This window comes from Colossoma macropomum, unplaced genomic scaffold (genome assembly GCF_904425465.1).
Source record: "Colossoma macropomum unplaced genomic scaffold, Colossoma_macropomum, whole genome shotgun sequence".
Taxonomy (NCBI): domain Eukaryota; kingdom Metazoa; phylum Chordata; class Actinopteri; order Characiformes; family Serrasalmidae; genus Colossoma; species Colossoma macropomum.
Window position 1 is genome coordinate 26,622,794 of NW_023494784.1, and position 21,464 is coordinate 26,644,257.

At 38.6% G+C, this 21,464-nt stretch overlaps 1 protein-coding gene across 1 annotated transcript in view; it reads left to right on the top strand.

Annotated features, from left to right (window-relative positions):
- kalrna (kalirin RhoGEF kinase a) overlaps positions 1–21,464 on the top strand; it is a 212,163-nt gene that overhangs the window by 94,026 nt on the left and 96,673 nt on the right. The window contains exons 4-9 of the mRNA XM_036566096.1: positions 3,677–3,869; positions 4,314–4,826; positions 9,219–9,341; positions 10,576–10,767; positions 11,113–11,244; positions 14,899–15,129. Coding sequence (XP_036421989.1) covers positions 3,677–3,869; positions 4,314–4,826; positions 9,219–9,341; positions 10,576–10,767; positions 11,113–11,244; positions 14,899–15,129 — 1,384 coding nt within the window. The remainder of the gene's footprint in view (positions 1–3,676; positions 3,870–4,313; positions 4,827–9,218; positions 9,342–10,575; positions 10,768–11,112; positions 11,245–14,898; positions 15,130–21,464) is intronic.

Consider the following 21,464-nt stretch of genomic DNA (forward strand, 5'->3'; position numbering starts at 1 on the left):
GCAAGAGAAGGAGAAGGACTGAGATAGGGACAGGGAGTAAGAGAGAGAGATGACCCTGTGACCTTTCACCATAGTCAGTCTGATGGGGGGGCTGTAGGTTTGTTAGTGTGTGGGTGTGAGCACAGCCTTGAGTTTGAGGTCTTCTGTCAGCTCTTCCACATATGACCCAAAGCCAAACACACAGGCATGACTATGTTGCAACCCATTGTAAGGGGATCTAGTCGTGTGTGGTCCTTTTACCCACTTTCTTAAGACCCTGAGATAGTGAGCTTCTTATGCAGTGTTTGTTATCTAGAAGCAGACATGCGTTTTTTGTCTCAGGTAGTGTATCTGCATCTGTGATCTGCATCTGGTTTACTTTGTTATGATAAATTGTACATTATTTCACACAATTAGATGTGTAGCATTCTTTCAACATTTATAAAAACTTCAATTACAACGACCAGTTTTTCTGCAAAGCAATAAAGTTCATTAACCATTAGCTATAGTTGCCAAGCAACAAACGGTCAAAATTATTCACTGAACAGCACAGTGTTTTTTAACACCTTGACATATTAATATTTAATATATTTGTTAAAATAAATGCTAATATTTAAATATACACTCTTTTGTCACTTTTAAGGTATACCTTCCTTGTATCTACACTCACTGAAAATTGTACTAATTTTTAAAATTTTATCTTGTAGATGCACTTTGTAGTTCTACAATTACAGACTGTGGTCTGTTTCTCTGCATAATTTGCTACCCCACCTTTACCCCATTCATCAGTGGTGTTCATTGGTGGTGGTGTGTTAGAGTGTGTTGTGCTAGTACAAGTGGATCAGACACAGCAGTGCTGCTGGAGTTTTAATAACAATGAAATGTTCCCATTACTGGTCATTGTCATGACAGCTTATGTCACATGCAAAATTTTGCTCTAAACTCTAGTTAGCTGTCATGTTAGTGTGTGTTGCGCTGGTATAAGTGGATCAGAGCAGTGCTGCTGGAGTTTGTAAACACCTCAGTGTCACTGCTGGACTGAGAATAGTCCACCAACCAAAAATATCCAGCCAACAGCGTCCTGTAGGCAGCATCCTGTGATCACTGATGAAGGACTAGAGGATGACTCACACAAACTGTGCAGCAACAGATGAGCTACTGTCTCTGACTTTACATCTACAAGGTGGACCAACAAGGTAAGTGTGTCTAATAGAGTGGACAGTGAGTGTTTGAAACCTCCAGCAAAACTGCTGTATCTGATCCACTCATACCAGCACAACACACACTGATACGTCATGAACACGTCAGTGTCACCGCAGTGCTGAGAATGATCCACCACACACATAATACTGCTCTGTGGTGGTCCTGTGGGGTCTTGACTAGTGATGAATGGGATGAAGTTGGGATAACAAATTATGTAAAGAATCAGATGGACAACAGTTTGTAATTTAGAATTATAAAGTGCCTTTATATGATAAGTGGAGCTGATTAAATGGGTTATAAATGTAGATACAGGGTAGGCGTACCTTATAAAGTGCTCAGAGAGTGTATTTAATATACATAGAATTGGCATGGACGTGTTAGTTAAGAGAATCCACTCAGACGCATACGCACATGCACATATACAATGACCCAGTCGATTTCTAGTAGACAGAACGGGTTGCATCATCAGTGTCAGATCACTGTGTAACAGTGCCTGGTGGTGGTTTGGGGTGTGTAGGGAAAAATCAATGGTATTGAGTCTGTCTCACTGCAGGCTATGATTCAGAGCTCTCTGTTCCCCACAAGGGCATGATCTGAACTTTTGGATGCCTAACTGTTGTGCAAACCTTTATTAATGTTTTGAATGCAAGTTTTCATCATGCTCATTGTATTTCTTTTTGGATTTACTGTTGCCTATTGGTTCCCTCTAACAGAATAATACTGCATTATTCGCTCAAAGTAATATTGCTGTGAAGGTTTGAAACATATATTTTCTCTTGCATTCTTTACAGCGTTGGGGTAGGGGTGACTATATTACTGCACAGATTACTGATTACTTTTTTAAAAAATGTAACCTGCAACCTCAGACTAAATTTAAATTACTGTGATAAACTTCTTTTTAAAGTCACATAATTAAATAAAGGGAAGTTAAACAAATTTCAACAAGATGTTTTTAAACAAGAACAGCAAAACTCCACTGTTTTATGAAACTAAATGATATGGGTGACAGACAATTGTTGCCAAAACTACAAACACCGAATGCGACATATTTGTGTTTCACTCCTCGTAAAAAAGGCATTGGGTAGTCTACTTTACAATCTGGAAAAGTGAAAGGACAGAGTGTTTCATCCCCTCATTCAGGAACTGAAACTGAAGATTTTCACTTATAGCCTAGTTTGAGCTGCTTTTGGAAGTGCACAGCAAATATGATGAGAAGCAGTCTTGGGCATTTATTGCTAAAGACACAACCAATCAGTCATGGATCAGTTGTTGCTATGCCAACCACAGATACAACAGAGATGTTGCATGTGAAAACAAAGGGCAAATAAAATAATGTTGCATTTTTGCTGCCTGAAAAATCATGTTCGGTGTGCAAGAGTGGTTTTAAAGTAATCCTCACAGTAATCACCCTATTTTTATAACATACATATAATCTTACTACTGTCTTTTTTGTGTAATTGTAGTGGAATACTGTTACAGTTTTTGGATCCTGATTACGTAACGCTGTTACATTCTGTTACTACACAAGTCTGCACTCCAAGGTGAGGTAGTGTGTAGGCTTGTTTTCTCTTGGTCATAGTTGCAAGCTATAGCTATTGCTATATGAGCTATAACTAAACCCAATGAAAACACGAAAACAGACACACACACACACACGCACACACACACACACACACGCACACACACACACACACACCTTTTTATGGAATTCTAAACACCTGAGAACAGGTAATTGCACAGGCTGCTTCCTCACATTTAGCTCTGTGCTGTCAGGCTTTGCTACTGTTGTTTGTGGACCAGTGACCCATAAACAACAGGGAATGCCAGGAAATGAAAGCAGCTCATTTTGTGCCTTTATTTTGTGATCACACAGGCTTTGTGCGGTCTCATTATAGTTTTGGATGTCTTGCATTGTGCAGCAGCGCAAAGACCTCTGCTTTGTATTAATTGGAGGTGTAGTGAAGCACACGCTTCAGGAGGCCAGGAGAGGAGCAAAGCAATTATTTGATATTTTTATCTTCCAATGGCTGCGCGCTGCTGCTGAAGGAAAAGCTAAAAATAGAAGCATTGCTGGATTAGAGCCTCTGGACCTGTCAAAAATTAGACCAGTTGTGTGCTGATAGATCTGAACTGGTGTCGTAGTAAAACGAGTATGTTATATTCAAAGATTAAGCTTGTCAGAGAAGATTCTGAGTTATATCAGCTCTATGGAAACCACAAAAAGAGCATCTTCAATTAGATACTTAGTTTATTGTTACCGTTTTACTGACTTTGGAATGCATGCAGGACTTATGAATTTGACTTTCACATGATTGTAGTGTGTAATAGACGTTTCTCTCTCTAGATGTTAGGGCAATCATTGAATCTAATTTGACTGAGGAAGATTAAGCAGTGGTCTCTTCGGATCAAGGCTCTCTTGGTATACTACAGGATGTCGATGTTGTTTTCTGACATCTCTTTCTCACTCTGTCTCTCTGTTTTGCTGTCTCTCCAGTGAGGATGTGTGTAAGCGGGGTTTCACAGTGATCATTGATATGCGTGGCTCTAAGTGGGACCTAATCAAGCCATTATTGAAGACCCTGCAGGAAGCGTTCCCGGCTGAGATTTGTGTCGCCCTCATCATCAAACCTGACAACTTCTGGCAAAAACAGAAGACCAACTTTGGCAGCGCCAAGTTCACTTTTGAGGTACTGAAAAAAGCCTGTGGCAACTGTCATATAATTGTAATGGGCGCCTGCCAGTGTTGCTGAATGCTCACTTTGTTTGGAGGATGTAATTAATTAATAGGCATGGTTAGCCAGAGGCATTTTTAATAGAAGTAAATGCCAGGCATTCATTTTTCCAGATTTAACAGCGTATGTAAATAATTTACTGAAAGTCTCAAAAGACTTTTCCCCAGTTGTTGATTTCTGTTGATTATGTTGTTTCTGATCATGTAAGAGTTAGAGAAGGAAATTTTATCTAGGAACATTACAGAACTGTCAGTGTAAATTATATGGCATCGCTCCTACTTCATTCTTTCATGTTGTTACTTGATTGAATCCCAGATATATTACTCTAAGGAGAAACAGAATCTCCCTCTCCTCTCTGGAGTAATCCGAGTTCTCTTTCTTCCTCTTTACTGCCGACAGACTAGTATGGTGTCAGTGGAGGGTCTGACCAAGCTGGTAGACCCATCACAGTTAACAGACGACTTTGAGGGCTCTCTAGAGTACAACCACGAGGAGTGGATGGAGCTGCGTGTGGCACTGGAGGAGTTTCTAGGCAATGCTGTACACCTCCTCTCACGGTTGGAGGACCTGCAGGAGCTTCTAGCTAAGAAAGAGTTCCCAGTGGATGTGGAGGGCTCGCGGCGGCTCATAGAGGAGCACACACAGCTGAAGAAGAAGGTGATGAAGGCTCCGGTGGAGGAGCTGGACAGAGAGGGCCAGAGGCTGCTGCAGTGTATCCGCTCCAGCGATGGCTTCTCTGGGAGGAACTGTATCTCGGGCAGTGCAGACTTCCAGAGCGTGGTGCCTAAGATCGCCAGCCTGCTGGACAAGCTGCACAGCACCAGGCAACATCTGCATCAGATGTGGCACGTCAGGAAGCTGAAGCTGGACCAATGCTTCCAGCTCCGCCTCTTCGAGCAGGATGCAGAGAAGGTGAGGGGGTTTTTGTGCCATTTATGATCCTCTGAGCCTTCAAGTTTAAGACAAACCTATGACACAACATGGATTGGTCAATGAGCTGTATTTCTTATATCAGTTATAATAAGCCGTCAGTTATGAGATTGGTATTGTGCGTTAGTTTTGTGCCTTATGGACACAGCACTCAATCCCCTCAGTTACCACAGTTAACCCTTCAAACTGCAGACTGTTTCCAGTGAACAGGAGTCATGGTGTAAATCGAAATAATTAATAATTGCCTACTCGTTGCTCATTGAAACAAATGGAGAAATTCTGTTGGAGATGCAGATTCTAAACTTTCAGTCAATACCACGTTTGTGTTCTTAAGTGGAAGAAGAAATTTAATAACTCACTGTTAAATTAAAGATGTACTTACATAATTAGTATATCGGCATTAGTATACCTTGTATCTCAATTTTTGTTATTTTTCAGTTTTTGACATAATTTGAAAAATACCTGTTGCCTTGTACGTTGTATGTAAATTTAATGATGAATGGACCTAAAGAAACAGCCCAAAATTACTTGGACAAAAAGCCTGGTTCCATTTACTTACGTTAAAAGTAAAGTACATCTTTTCCATCTCCTGTAAAGTTACCATTTTGGAGATACGAGGTTTTATTCCCGACAGCAGCGATTTATTGCTTTAGTATATATCAGCTTATTGCTGAGCTTATGGACTTGGACAAAACATGAATTCTGATTGGTTATCCTACATTCATCAGCTGCACTGATTGGGCTGCAAGTAGAACCTTACAACTTAGGATGCCATTTTCCAAAAGGAACCTTTTATGTTTTTAAAATTCAGACTCCATGAATCACTGCAGCAATAATAAACAGCACTAAATGATAAACTATCTGCATGTAACTCAAAACTTTAGACAAAAATGCCAAATAAAAATGTTTTATTTCTAAGCTGGCAAATATCTTCCAAGAAACTCACCTCATGGTGCTTACATGTACCTACAGACTTTGCAGTCTTAATTCCCTCGCATTCCAGTTATATGGGTACGATGGGCTTTCAAGTTGAGATGTGGCTCAGTCATTCTGTTGTGTGCTATTGTAAAAACATGTTGGGTAAACAGAAAACATGGTTGTGCTATAATAAAAGCCATGAGACCTTACAGTACAATGTCAGTAAGATCGATAGGTCCTTGAACAGAATATCCTAGGTTAACACAGTACACAGCACACTCTCAGGGGTTTCCTCTGGTTTGAATACACAGCTCTTCTCGTATGGATGCACTCCAGCGTTAAAACACATCCCCTGGGTGCACATGTTTACTCAAGGCACACGTCTTACTGTCCTTGCACTGGATACAAAGCACAGCTTGCACGCTGGGCTGGGATACTGAAATTTAATTCAGTGTCTGTGTGGAGGCGTTCTGCTCTAAAAAAAGCAATTTGTGAAACCAGTGTTCCAGATGATAACAGAAGTAGCATAGAATAGGCCTCCATTCAGTAATTCAGTCTATGTACTTTGTATTTGGCTTGCCCAGAATGTAAATGAACTGAAACTGTTAGAGACTGTCTTGCTGTTGGAACAGAAGATCAGCACTGGCTATATCTGAAACCTGCCATTGTTATGAAGTAGATGAGAGAGAACACTAGGCTACAAAAGAAGCCCTTGAGCTTGCTCAGATGTTTTGATTCCCATTGTCTCGATTTAGTTCATTTAGCTCTTGCTTTATTTGCATATCGCAGACTAATTAAACTAAGTTTACAGGAGGGGATAAATTTGGATGAACTGCAGTGGCCTCACTGTTCAAGGCTAGATTTCTGTAGAGTAGCTTGATATATTCAGTTTCTTGCAGATTTAACATTGAAGTATAGCACAGGCAGGCAGTGTGTTCCTTCATCGCTGGTGTGCTTATGGCCTCACAGTGAATCAGCCGTCTACACAGTCATGGACATGTGATTCAATCTTGCTGACAAATAATGCTGATCCAAACAGCTTGTCTAGCCTAGAAGCTCATACCACAGAATAGCTAGTGGCTAGCCTTGGAAAGGTTTTCTTTTAGTCTGTCTGGTTTTCTTATTTAATTTTCTTACTTTTCTTCTACACTTTGTCCTTCTCCTTGCTGTATCTGTCAGTAATTGTACTGTCTCTGTTTCTCTCTCTCTCTCTTTCTCTCTGTCTCTGTCTCTCTCTCTCTCTCTCTCTCTCACTCTCTCAGCCCAGTACTTTAGCAGTGCACCTGCTCTTAGAATTCTGAGCACTGTTCATTCCACGCTATTTTTTAGAGCATTTAGAGTTTAAAAAGAGGATTCTTTTGCATTCAGCGCTGCTGAAATGAAGGTCTTTCAGTGTAATCCCAGCGAAGGCTGCTCATATCTCCACAGCCCCAGATCAAAGACCATAATAAAGGCGAGCAGAGTGGGTCCAGACTTCCATGTGTGTTTCTCTTTAAGAGTGTGGGCTCTCGGGTGACCTCACTTTGGCTCTTTCTCTCTGATTACTGTATGTTTGATCTCCACCACGTTGGGTTGGAGATAATTCTCTTGACATAAGGTGGATGCCCTAAGGCTTGGTCAGAAGAGCTGTTTTGAAGCCTTTGCTCTATAGCAAAAGATTTTCAATAAAGATGTGATAGTGGGGAAATAGTCTGGCAGGCAGGCCCTGATGCCTGAGGGGAAGAGAGTTTTGTTCTGATGATTACATTTCTTTAGAGGACACTGTGTGATTTTTAATCATAAAGTCAATCAAGAGTCAGATGGCTTTTAAGATACGCACCTTTTGTTTAACCTGAGCAAAACAAAGCTGGAAGTCATTTGCCTGTCATTGTGCCAGACTTTGCTGTGTGGCAGGGCCAAGTGCAAACAGTCATTGGACTAATTAATGCTCTGGCCCATCCTTTCAGTCTCAGCTTAGACTTATTAGCTTGAACTGCCGATGTAATTTACCTAATAGAAAGGCAGACAAGGTAACAAATACATTGTTTATCATGCCTTGTCCTATGTGTGACAATTAGCATTAGCTCTCACCTTTAATTTGACATGCATTTTTGCCAGTCACTCTACTGAAGGACAGAGCAGTATTTGTGCTGTGAAAAGACTGGAGAAAGCAGGTTTTTTTTTTTCTCACTTTGTTTCTGACCTTTGCTTGGCATTAGTTCATTTAAAGGGTCCATATTCTCCTCTCTTTTTTATGAAACAGTTTGATAAAGTATGTAAACGTTTCAAAATATAGTATGAACTGTAGTACATACAATTAATATATATGGAAACTAACTGTTTGGAATTGTTTGTATATATATATATATCTGTCTATTTAGCCTAGAGCTGTTTAGCCCCACCATTCATGCTGAAGTTTAAGTAGCTAGTAACAGAGACATCAGCATACTGCTAGTGATTTTTAATGCTTGTTATGAAGAAAAAAACTACATGTACATATACAATGTGCAATGTGCAATACATGAAATGCCATTAAACTAAGATAATACAATGGTTATTGTAAGTTTTTAACAGATAAAATACTCACATTTGTGTGTTTCTTCAGTTGCTTGAACAGCCATCTTGCTGGTTTTTCTTTTTTTCTCATAACACTGTTTGAAGTGCTGCTCTGAAAAACCTTAGTTTGGAAGGCCATGTAGCCCCAACACTTCGCCCTGTCTCTCTATCTCAATAAAAGTGGGGCCACCCTACCCCTAGGCATGAACGTGCAAAACAGAGGGGTAGGGCTAAGTGGTAGAGGCAAGAGGTGAAATGGGACTGGTCCCAAGTAATGCGTTAGATATCATTAGCCTTAGCTAGCAAGTAAAGGTGATCTAAGCTGTTGATTATTATTATTATTATTATTATTATTATTATTACTATTATCATCATCTTCAAGGAAATTTTGATTAAATTTGTATTTTTGTAATTTGTAAATAGAAACTCAAATTGCCTGACAAGGTAAATCCTTTCAAAGGCACTCTAGCTGATATCTATGTAGGGAGGTTCCAGCCATGTTAGTACTTAATGAACTGCAACCTTGGAAATCTACTGTTCCCATGACAATGAACCAAGCAGCCCTTTCAGTATAAGCAAATGGCCCTAATCTCACTGATATACACTGATCTGAACCTTATAAGCCTTTCTCCTGGGAGGTTTCTTGAACTTTGTCAATGACAAGATCCTATTATCCTTTCTCTCTTTTTTTACATGACATGGCTTTTCATTAATTATGTACTACACTGTCATCATATACTAATAAAATGAGGAGGTTTCATTAGTTTTGAGTTATTTTGACCTCCTGTTCTCTAACCCTGCATTTCCCTCTTTGTATGCATGTCTGTAAAGCTTGAAAATGGGAGACGAGCTGTTTGTGCGTCAGAAACGAGTGTCTTGACTGTACTGATCAGCTTATGCTCATTTCTCTCTTCTCTGTAGATGTTCGATTGGATCAGCCACAACAAGGAGCTGTTTCTGCAGAGCCACACTGAGATTGGAGTGAGCTATCAGCATGCTGTTGACCTGCAGACCCAGCACAACCACTTTGCCATGAACTCCATGGTATGCAGTTCATAGACAGAAGTGAATCTATATCACAGGGCACGAATCAGCATGATGGCTAAAAGAAAAATTGATTAGGAAACCTAATAAATCTGAGTAAAGAATCAAAAGTGAAAGTCAAAGGTCTTTGTTCTGTTTATTAATTGTATGTATCATCCTATTTATCTTTAGAGCTGTACACTTAAAATCAAAAGTATATGTAAGTCATTTGGCTAGCAGTAAATACAGTAAATATCAATATAAGACACGGGCAGAAAGGCAAAACTAGGGAGAGATGGATAGAGGAATGCTTGAATAGATGTAAAACCAGATGGCAGCACTGGTCTGGTAAATGTGCGTGTGTGCGTGTGTGTGTGTGTGTGTGTGTAATCTTTTTAATCCCTTACTGTCTCACTGGTTTTAAGAGTGTATGTTATTGTGTAGAATAGACTTACCTTATTAGTATCAAACAGTGCATTGTTTATATGCCTCCACATATGTGTGATCTTTGAGCTACAATATTATTGATCACATGCCTCAACCAAAGCCTTGACCGAAGATTTTTTTCATGCACCTTCAGTAATCTAATTTTAGTTCTTATTTTAGTTAACCATGCACTCTTAAAATGAAGGTACCGAAAAGGGATTGATGCTATTAAAGAATCACCTCTGGTTCCCTAAACATTTTGGTCACACTTTATATTGATGGTCCCCTATAGAAGATCTACAGATGCTTAGATCATTAACAAACTTTCTTGTGATGGTTGATCATCAACACCACTGGAGAAAGGCTAAGGTTTAGGAGTGGGTTTAGGTTGGGTTGATGTTAAAGTAAGTGTTATGTTTATGGTTAGGGATAGATTTATTAGAATCTGTTATACTCAGTTTCAAATTCAGTTGCATTTAATAGACATATAATAAATATTAGTTAAAGACAGACTGAGTAGCTGCAAAGCATCTACATTTTTTGTTACCTTTTTTTTAAAGAGCCATCCATTGAAATGTTCTCTCAGGAACTAAAATAGTTAACAATTAGTTAACAAATACAGAGAAAATACATCTGCACTCTTTAATGCACACTGTTTATTTGCTGGATTTAACATATTGGGGGAAAATAAAACATAAAATGTGGTCTGTTATAAAGTTATGGCACAATTTATATTTAATTTCTTTTTTTTGTTGTTCAACGAATAAATAGAAATTGTACACTGATTATTTCTTATGACTGTATGATGTCGTCCTGTTTTTTTTCTCAGAATGCATATGTGAACATAAATCGGATCATGTCCGTGGCATCGCGGTTGTCGGAGGCAGGTCACTACGCGTCCCAGCAGATAAAACAGATCAGTGCCCAGCTGGATCAGGAGTGGAAAAGTTTTGCCGCTGCTCTGGATGAACGCAGCACCATCCTTGCCATGTCTGCTGTCTTCCATCAGAAATCAGAACAAGTAATGCACACTTGACTGTAGATGTTTTTGGAAAACTTTAACAATACATTCCATGCTACATTGTACCAAATGTTGGTGCTAATCTCCTACCTCAGCTGTTGACTGTGAAATATTACATTTAACACTAAGAAAGTGTACGAGGAAACTCTTGTTGTTGCTAGAAATGTAGGGCGCTGCCAGTAAGCACTTAGCAGATAATCAAGTCTAACCTATGACTTTTGAGGGTCAGGCGGAGTGCCCCTTCCTCTCTTTACTGAGTGTCTGTGCGTGTGTGTGTGTGTGTGTGTGTGTGTGTGTGTGTGTGTGTGTGTGTGTATGATTGTGTGTGTGCTGGTCTGTATCCAGTTCCTCTCAGGTGTGGAGGCCTGGTGTAAGATGTGTAGTGAAGGAGGGCTTCCCTCAGAGATGCAGGATTTGGAGTTGGCCATTCACCACCACCAGACTCTATATGAACAGGTCACACAGGCCTACACAGAGGTAAGCAGCTGATGTATTCATTTGATTCTCTGTTTAGTATTCGATAGCCACCAAAAATGTAGCCTAAAATAAATTTCATCAGCAAAGACCTTTAAATAAAACAGCTATTGTTAATACATGGAGATGTGAAATGTTAAATAAATTTATATAAATGTGTTTGAAATTATTGTTTGTTTAGTGAAATGCCTCATAAATTCATAAATTCATGTGGCATTACCTCACTTTAGTGTGCAACAAACTGCACCACATTTTATGTGGCCGTTGAAGCTAACAGAGCGATAGACAGAAATCACGTGTAGGAGCTAGTGTTGTTTTCAAGACCACTACAGGTGAGTTTAGACCAAGACCTAGACACGTCGGGTCCAAGTCAAGACCAAGACTTCATAACAGTCGAATCCGAGGCAAGAGACCAGGAGTGGCAACAACGAGACAAAACTGAGACTAGATTAATATTTTTTCAGAACATAAAAATAAAAAGAAGAAAGGGGAAAAAATTATATTATTTGTGAGTGTACTTCAAATTATCAGACAAGAAAAATGATAATTGCAAAATTAGTGATAAGAGGCTGGTTTATAATGGGGGCACAACAAGTTTGATGTATCTTCTCAAATATGTATCACACTGCCTCCGACTCAACAACTGCTGGGAAGTGGAAATGTCAGCTCTTTCTTTCTTTTTCTTTTTTAATTAAACAGTTTTACAGCAGGTTTAACACTATTAGCACAGTGCAGGAGTTGCTCTGCAGCTGCTATACCAACAAGATCATCACATTTATAAAAATTATGGTTTTAAGTGTAGACTTTAAGACTTGAATCTACCAGCTTGAGTGTTATTATTATGCATTAATGAGCAATCCAGTCCTCATCCTTCTTTATTCAAATTTTGTTATGGAAAATACAATTGTGAGCCCAGTATCAGAAATCAAATCAAGTCATGAGTTGTGTATAATGATGCACTTCTGATGATAATCATGTATTTCAGATTTGTTTAACATTAACCATCTCACAGCATACAGCATACAGCATATCTATTAAACATTTCATGTGTCAATCTGTAGTCTTCTATTCATGGCCTATACATCCTACCAGTAAGGGTGGATGTTTGTAAGTTTATATTATGTGTAACTGATATTGTATCATGAGTTATATTTGCCTGCCCATGTTTCATGTCTTAATTGAAAACCAACCATGACGCAAAGGGTCATGGGTCATATAGGTTCTTGAGTATGTGTATGGCCCTGTCTATCCAGTAGAAAAGAACTACATGGCCTACATAACACTGTCCTCATGATCCACTGTCACTCTCAGCCCAGACAAATCTAAAAATCACAGTGCACACTTTTTTGTTTCCATTTTCTTCATACCCTCAATCTTTTTTTAATTTAATTTTCATTTTAATTTGGAAAACCAAGCCATTTTTTTTTTACACCAAAGTGTTTTTGGTACTGGACTACAGAGGATGTGGTTTGTTGTAGTTAGTGTTCAAACAGCTGAAATATGCTGTGTAATGTTTTCTTATGTAGATCACTTTGGAACATGCAGCTCGTAGATACAGCTTTGCTCTGAAACTGCTACAGATTGTGTTTATGTACCCATGTTTTCCAACCACCGCAGAATCAATGGTGACCTTTTCTGGTTGTACTCAATCTAAATTATCTTTGTGGCACCCTTTGTGGTTCAGAGTCTATGATCTCCTAGACACGATGTTTTTCCAGTAAAAGGACATTTCCAGCTCTGGTGATGAGAGGTTATCGTTTGCAGTAAGCTGTGTATCCTAAAGGACACTTTATCCTTTGTGCCTTATTTAGTGACATCTTTAAAAAGAGCCCTGCAAGAGTCTCCCAAAACAGATTTAACAATTTTTGCCCTTTTCCTGCTGAAGGAGAAAACAAACCTTCTAAACATTCCACCCATTTGCCATAGAAATGTGATTATGGTTGAACAAACTTGATTTATAGAGCAGAGTGGAAAACACATTCAGAGGAGGGTTTGGTAGATATATTTTGATTTTTACATGCCTTAAAGCTCCTATACGTATATGTGGCATCACTACCCGTAAGAGCAAGGAAACACAATTGGAATAAAAGCTGAGTAAAATGAAGAGGACATTATTGTTGGACTCTCTCAGTGTCATTGTCTTTGTGGCTACAAAGCAGAACATGAGAAAGAGTTACAGATACATCAATATGGAATTTGGGGGCCAATAATGATTACAGTTTACAGCTTGTTCTGGCCAATACCACAATCTTTTTTTTAGCATTTTAAAACATGTTCACACAATAATCCATGTATGAAGTGCAAGACTGGCTCAAAGTCTAAAGATGGGTGATTGATTAATTTTACCCAACATGACAATTATTTTGCATCAAACATTAAACATTCTATGTATATATTCTATATGGCAAATGCATTTGTCCAGGGTCACTTAACAAGCACCACAGCAATGTATTCCATTCATTTTCAGTCATAAGCGCCAGTTCTATAAAATGTGATAGAGCCTGACTGGACTAGCATGTCGAATTTGGAGAATGTGGTGCATCAGAAAAGTTCAGTGGAGCTGAAATTTATGCAAATTAATCCTTCCAATGTGATTTGTTTACTCAATCAGAAATCAGGCGCTGTTTGCGTAATTGACCGTTTTGCCTCCCTTAGTTATTGTGGGCATGTCCTTCAAACTTTCACTACTGGCTATCTGGTGGCATCCATAATGCTTGTACTAACAAACTAAAAAGTTCAGTTAGAGAAAGAAAAAATTAGAAGCACACAGAAGAGTACATTTAAAATCATGTATCATTCAGAAATAAACTCGCTTTACAAGATGTTTAAGACCTGACAAAATATGCATTTAGGCCAATTTAAAGCAAGTAAAAATGTAAACCATGTTTACATAAATCAAAGCAGTGAAATCATTTGTAATCATTGCTTAAAGACAAAGATAAGAAAAAACCTCTTAAATGGCCAGTGCCCAAAATTTTATTACACACTTCTATAACCCAAGAATAATTCAACCAGATTGCATTGAAGTTCCTGTAGTTACTGAATAATAAGCCTTAGTATGTAATAAGCCTGGGATTTTGAGGGGTTAAAGCGGTATGTTTTCATGTCTAATAAGGAGGAGGTTTCAGATACACTGTGCATTGTTGCTGGTATAGCAGTGGCATCCCTGTCTGGACAAGGAATTCATCCCCATTGTCCTATGTGTGCAGCAGTAGTGTTATCCACTATGCTATCAATTAAAATAGTTGAATATTATGGGAATTCAAAGCACAAGAGACTATACACAGTTAATACATGTCTAGTGCTATAATTATTTAATGTCCAATAATTATTAAACATTTAATGTTGGACCAATAGTATTTACATTTTCATATTTATTAATGAATAGTATATTGGCTGCTGATATAACATGCACCCTTAGTCATAAGTCAGCTTGCCTTTGAGTTTGACTTCTAAACAGTACTCACAGAAGAAAAAGCTGCAATGACAGAAGAGGAGAGCAATGTTGGGACAGAGCCAATGATTTAGTTTAAAAGTGTTGGAAAAATCTCATGCACGGTGACCTGCAAACCTGTTTGAAATTCAGATGTTCTCTGTCCGCACTTTATTTTATGTGTCTCTTTATCTATCACTCATTTGCTCCCTCCCTCTCTGCAGGTGAGCCAGGATGGTAAAGCATTGCTGGACGTTCTGCAGCGGCCGCTGAGCCCCGGTAACTCAGAGTCGCTGACTGCAACAGCAAATTACTCCAAAGCGGTGCACTGCATACTGGATGTGGTCCATGAGGTCCTCCATCACCACCGGCGCCTCGAGAGCATTTGGCAGCATCGCAAAGTGCGTCTGCACCAACGACTTCAGCTGTGTGTGTTTCAGCAGGACGTGCAACAGGTAATAGAGCACGTACACACACATTTACAACACATACATACAAAATTAAACACATAGAGTGGCCACAAAGAGTATTAGAACAATTCAGTCACTGGTAAATTTTTGGATACTTAATGATTGGATGAAAATGATGTTTCAGAGAAAAACACTTTTATCTCAACATCAGACTAATGGTGGTCTTTGTGTGGAGAGAGACGGGAGAAGGATTTCAACCAGACTCCACTAAGACTTGTGTAAAGTCCACAGGTGGAAACAGCAAAGGGTCTGTTTTTCTTTCAGTGGAGTTGGTGAACTTGTGTTCGTTGATGGGATCATGAACTTAAAAGTGTACAAAGACATTCTGGATGCAAATCTGCAGAAGATGAAAGAAATTGATAACCATCTGAAACACACCAGCCACAAAGAATACTTAAAAAAATAAATAAATTATAGTCTCCTCATCTGTTATAGTCTGTTTCCTAACACATACTAAAAAAACTTTGGGGCCACTGTATATCCTTGCTGTCCAAAGGCTCCAAAATGGCAGTTGTACAAGAGAAGGTAAAATCTTTCTTACATTTAATGTAAAAAGATTGTATTCCAAGCAATTATGGTGCATTTCTATTGGTCCATGCATCATGAAATATTCACACAATGTAAAGGGCAGCTGCTGTGTTAATAATGTAGAATAATGTTAATAATGTTAATAATGTAGAAAAATAGAAATTGGAAAAAATGGAGATACTACTTTTTTTTTGGACAGCGACAAATTGTGTAGTGCAGTATCCACCGCTTGTGGATCCAAAATTTTTTGGGGCACCTGTATGTGTATAGTGACTGTTTATGAATCCAGATACTTTTTGGGGCCACTGCGTATGCTTAGTGACTGATTGTGGACCCCTTGTGGGCAACTTAGGCAGAGCAAAATAACGGCAGTGGAATGAAATGTTAACCAGACACTGGTATCATAAAAGTCTTCTGACAATATGAATTCAATACACATACAATATTATTGAGCAAATACTGCCTTTTTTGTTCTAAATTAATTATCACAACATCGTTCTCTCCACCTATATTGATTAAAGGAATGGTTCATGGAAAAATTCAATTTACACAGTTTTCCACCTACGTCAAAAACAGCTCTTTAGTTCTGCAGTGGAGGTACGAAACCTCGAATTTAATAGAAATCTGTGTCACCCAGAAAGGTTTTGGATGGTACATACTTCCATTACTTTTTAGCCACATTAGCCTCAAAGCTCCAATGCAATACTACACTAAGTAAACTTTGGACACCAAATATGTCTTGCCTGATTGTCTTTGTTTACGATAAGGGGGAAATTGTTTAAATTCAATTTTTAGTGAGCCATTTCTTTAAGGACTTACTCACAAAGCTGAATAAAAGTCATTTTTAATGGACCTTTCCTCAAACATAAAACATTAAGTGAATATATTCACCTAATTACACAAGCTTGCTTACATGTAAAAGTGCTGTAATATATCCATATAGAATAGATCCATACAGAGTACTGAGTGGGGAGATTTGTCAGCATTTAACCATAAATTTAGAGTTATGCATTTTTTTTCACGCACTGCATTTTTTCCTTCTAATATTTTAAGGGCTGGATATGAGCCCAGAAGTACAGTTAATATCCCCTGCTTGAGCCCCTGAGTCTCTGTGAGTCAGTGGTGGCTGTGAGCCAGATTTCACCCCAAAGATGCGCTGGCTTTATCAGTCCAGTGAACTTGCGGGACTGTATTCAGCCTGCTGTCGGAGCACTGCTGTCTAAACCTACACTGAAAAAAATTGGTGCTTTGACTTTGCACGATTCAGATGTGTCACACTTGAATAGCATATAAAATATGTTACATCAACACAATTACTTTCTTTAAAGTTATATTCTTTTGGCAAGAATTGTGTTGATGCAGCACATTTCATTCATGTGCAACCTTTTGACACATTTGGCACAAAGTTTTTCTGTGACTGAGCCAAATCAACATCTAATCATAACCTAAAAAGCCAAAGAGTCTAAAAGCCCAAGCCAGGCCAGCCTGAGCCTATAGGAGACCTGAACTGACTCAGGCTTAGCTTCACTTAAAGTCTGATGAATTATTCCTTTGCTTTATTCAGTCATTCTCTTATCAGAGTCTTTCCTATTCAGAGCTTTTCACAAATGCTCCCTGAAAACTCCTCTCCTATCCTGGGAAGTATTAGCTCTACCACATTAAGCCATAGAGAGCAGTCCTGGGCCCAGTGAAGATAAACTGTCTGCTCTTTAATAGCAGTCTTCGTTCTCACACTTTATCACTCCTTTACACATCATAACACCAGTTAATGAAGCTCTCCCGGCCTGCCCTGATAAGTGCTCTCCTATTAACATCATATCTAAAAATTAATTACCTGAAACAGTTACCATGATTGACTTCATATGTTAACTTAATTCAGGAATGCTAATATCTTGTTTACACAAATCTCGCCCCACCCTTTGCTGCTTGTAAAATTGCAGAACGTTCAAGTTTAAATGAACGTATATATAAATTTCTTTTTATATATATTTTAATGCTTGTCCACTTTGCCAGTTTACTTACTTGAGGTTTACTTCTCTCTTAAATGTTTGCAAAAGTTCAGTAATCTAGAGCACAATCTGCCTCAGAAGCAGCTTTCTAAGTGTGTGGTTAAAGGTAGATAAACATGCAATGGTAGGTTTTCAGCCTGAGCAAACAGAACAACCCACAGAAACAGTCTGAAGAGAAAAGTAGAGTGGATTCATGTGTTCGACAGCAGGAAAGTGAGGTGCAGGTCCACTTCACACACTGAGTCTGTCTGCCAACAACATACAGGCCTCCGTTTGTACAAACATCAGGCAGAGCATCATTTGGATTAAAGCTCTTATTATGTGTGTCAGAGCACAGCGCTGTGACCAGGAGGAGGAAAAATGCCAGACAACTGAGGGAAGAAACACTTTGCTACACAAACTATGTCTATATCAAATGTAGATGGTACACTAACACTGTGCTGGGTCAGACACACAAGTGGTTCTGTCAGGCTGCCCTTTTTTGGCAGCGTATAGAGCTTATTTCATTTCCTGGGTGGTGCTCCTCAGCAGCCAAATCAGTATAATTTAGTTAGCTGTTTTGTGATAAATAGCATGTTAACCTCATACACTTGGCTTATTATTCAGTATTTAATCTTAAGACTTATTGGGCCTGATTCAACAACTGTTCTTAAGCAGAAATTCCTTCTTAAAACCCACTTATGCAGTTTTCATGAAGATTCTGACATTCACTAATGTTTTCTTATTTGGCTTTGTTCTTAGGTAAGAACAGAATCTACACAAACTCAAGAGTACAAAGGTGCAAACAATTCTGAGGTTTAAAAACAGTCATTAGGACCTTTTTCAAGAACACATTTAAGAAAAATCTTAGGAAGATATTGGTGAATAAGGCCCAATGTTCAGTAACTACTATGAAACTAATGTGTACAAACCTGTGCAAAAGCCAGAGGTCATGCTCTTGTAATACTTGCAGAATGTGGTTTGGCATTGTCAAGGCCTTCCCCGAAAAAGACATCATCTGGATGGCAGCATATGTTGCCAAAACATTTATGTATCATTCAGAATTAATGGTGCCTTCACAGATGTGCATGTCACCCATGCCATGAGCACTAATGCACCCCTATAACATCATGAATACTGGCTTTTGAACTGTGCACTGATAACAAGCTGAGTGGTCTTTAGCCCAGAGGACACAGTGTTAATGATTTCAAAACCGAATTTCAAATGTTGATTTGTCTGACCACAGGACACTTCTCCACATCCCCTCAGTCCATTTTAAATGAGCTCGGGCCAGAGAAGGCAGTGATTTTCAGAAGTGTTCCTAAGTCCATATAGTGATTTCCACTACAGAATCATGTCTGTTTTAGTGCAATGCCACCTGAGGGCCCAAAGATCACGGCCAGCAAATACTGGTTTTTGGCCTTGTCCCTTGCATACAGAGATTTCTCCAGATTCTCTGAATCTTTTAATGTAACTATGTGATGAAAAGCAAAAGTTATATGCTATTTTATGTTGAGAAATGTTGTTCTTGAATTGTTGCACTATTTGCCCACGCAGTCTTTCACAGAGTGGTGGGCTCCTCCCCATCTTTATTTCTGAAAGACTCAGCCTCTCTGGGATGCTCTTTCATACCCAATCATGTTACTGACCTGTTGCCAATTAACCACCAGGTGTTTTTTTTAGCATTACACAACTTTACCAGTCTTTTGTTGCCCCCGTCCCGACTTTTTTGGATTGTATTGTTGGCATCACATTCAAAATAGGCATACATTATTCAGAAACATTAAAATCTCTCAGTTTCAACATTTGATATGTTGTCTTTCTACTATTTCAATGACATATAGGGTTTAAATACTTTGCACATCATTGCATTTTGTTTTTATTTACATTTTGCACAGAGTCACAACTTTTTTGGAAATGGGGTTGTAATTGTAATACTACATTTTTCAGTTTTTATTGTGTTCACCCTTTGCATTTAGTAGCTTTAAATCTTATTTTTCACACACTAAAAAAATGAACCAACAAGGTTGTTTGACATAAATTCCATCAACCTTAAATAAATGAATTATGTTGTCTTTAAGTACCTGTTTTATGTAAAATAGACAAAATTAAGCAAAGTACATTTCAGTAATTGAAATCTATCCAAAGAGAATTCCATTGCAGTGTAATCCAAATAAATTACACTGAAATGATTCAGCTTTGTTCCATCAACAGTTGAACTTGAATGTCAAAGTAAAGTCTGTGTATTGACTCTATCCCATTTGATTAAATGAAAATGTGTGGCATAATAGAAATTATTTATTAGTTCAGTTTTGGATGTTAGTTGCATTTTCTGCTTCTTTCAATCCAGATAATACCAAACACATTCAGGGACGTTGAGGTCTGGACACTGGGGTTGCCCTGACAACTAACAGCTGCACATCCTTTCAAACCCCTAGCGTTGAGTTCTCTTCTCACAGTGGAAAGATGGACAGAAACACCTGTGGATTTGTTCAGATCTGAAGCAAAAGTGGAGCTTGATATTCTCATATCTCAAAGATGAAAGCTTTAAAAACTGTTTATCTGATGGTGACTGTTTTGGTGATCTACCAGGTCTTGCTTGCTGATTTCCCTGCTCAAACAAACCAATTAAATATGTCAGTTAACTGCTGAAGTACGTCTTTGAGCTGGACACGGCCCTCTAGGACCGGAATTGATGACCCTTGCTTAAAGGAGTTAATCCTCTTCATTACTTCTCTTCTACATGTCGTATATCAACACTTATGTCAATAAGGCACTTTTTCTCCACGTCTCCTCTGTTTTCAAAGCCTTGGCCCTCTATGAAGTGTAGTAAGTTAGCCGGTGTAGTGAGATAAGGCCAGAGCTCCACTTTGTCTCTGTCTCTGTCTCTCTCTGAGCTCTCTGACTACTACAGTCATGGGGTTATCAGTAAAACACACAAGTTCTTGTCACTAGGCTACCGTGATGATATTGGCAACCTAGACAAATGAGGATTCCAAGTGGTGGCCGGTGGGCAGAGTGGAATTGTGACTTAAGGCCGGAGTCATAGAAGATCAGCAGCACAGTATTGCCCAGTATATGTTAGCAGGTAGTGGAAAGCGTTGATCCCATTTTCTCTCATTTTTGACATTATTGTTTAGCATGCCTCTATTAAATTTAGATGCAGAAATGCCTTCACAGGTGAAGCGGTTGAAAATGCATGATTTTTTTCTACAATAAAAGGACTTCTTATCATAAGGAGCATTTGCAAAAACAAACCTTACAAGCATCCTCGGCAGCGTAACCATAATCTGTGCAAGATTTTAGATAAATTACACTAATAAATGTAAATTCAGCACTTGTGTGTGTGGTTAAGATATATATACATACAATATATATATATATATATATATATATATATATATATATATATATATATACATACAAATGAGTGTGCCATATGTCTCTAAAACCACCATAGAGTCAAAATCCAACTAAAACTCAACAGCAGGGAAAATAAACCAAAAATAAAATGCTGTAGCATTTTTTAAAAATCTCTGCTTGGGGGCTCGGATTCTATCGTAGGCTGAGAACAATTAGCAGGTTCTGTGTACTCACTCTCTTAGCTTCAGTGTTCCTAATGGTCTGCAGATCTGCTGCACTTATTTTATTCTCAGGCCACAGAGGTTATGGAATACTTTCCTTCTTTATTTTTTTTATTTTGTGTGTCACACACAGGGACAGTTTTGTCAGCATGTTTACAACATTCTTTTTCCTTGTTTTGTTTGTCTTCATTAGTTCTTGTTCGCTCCGGAAAAAGCGTAA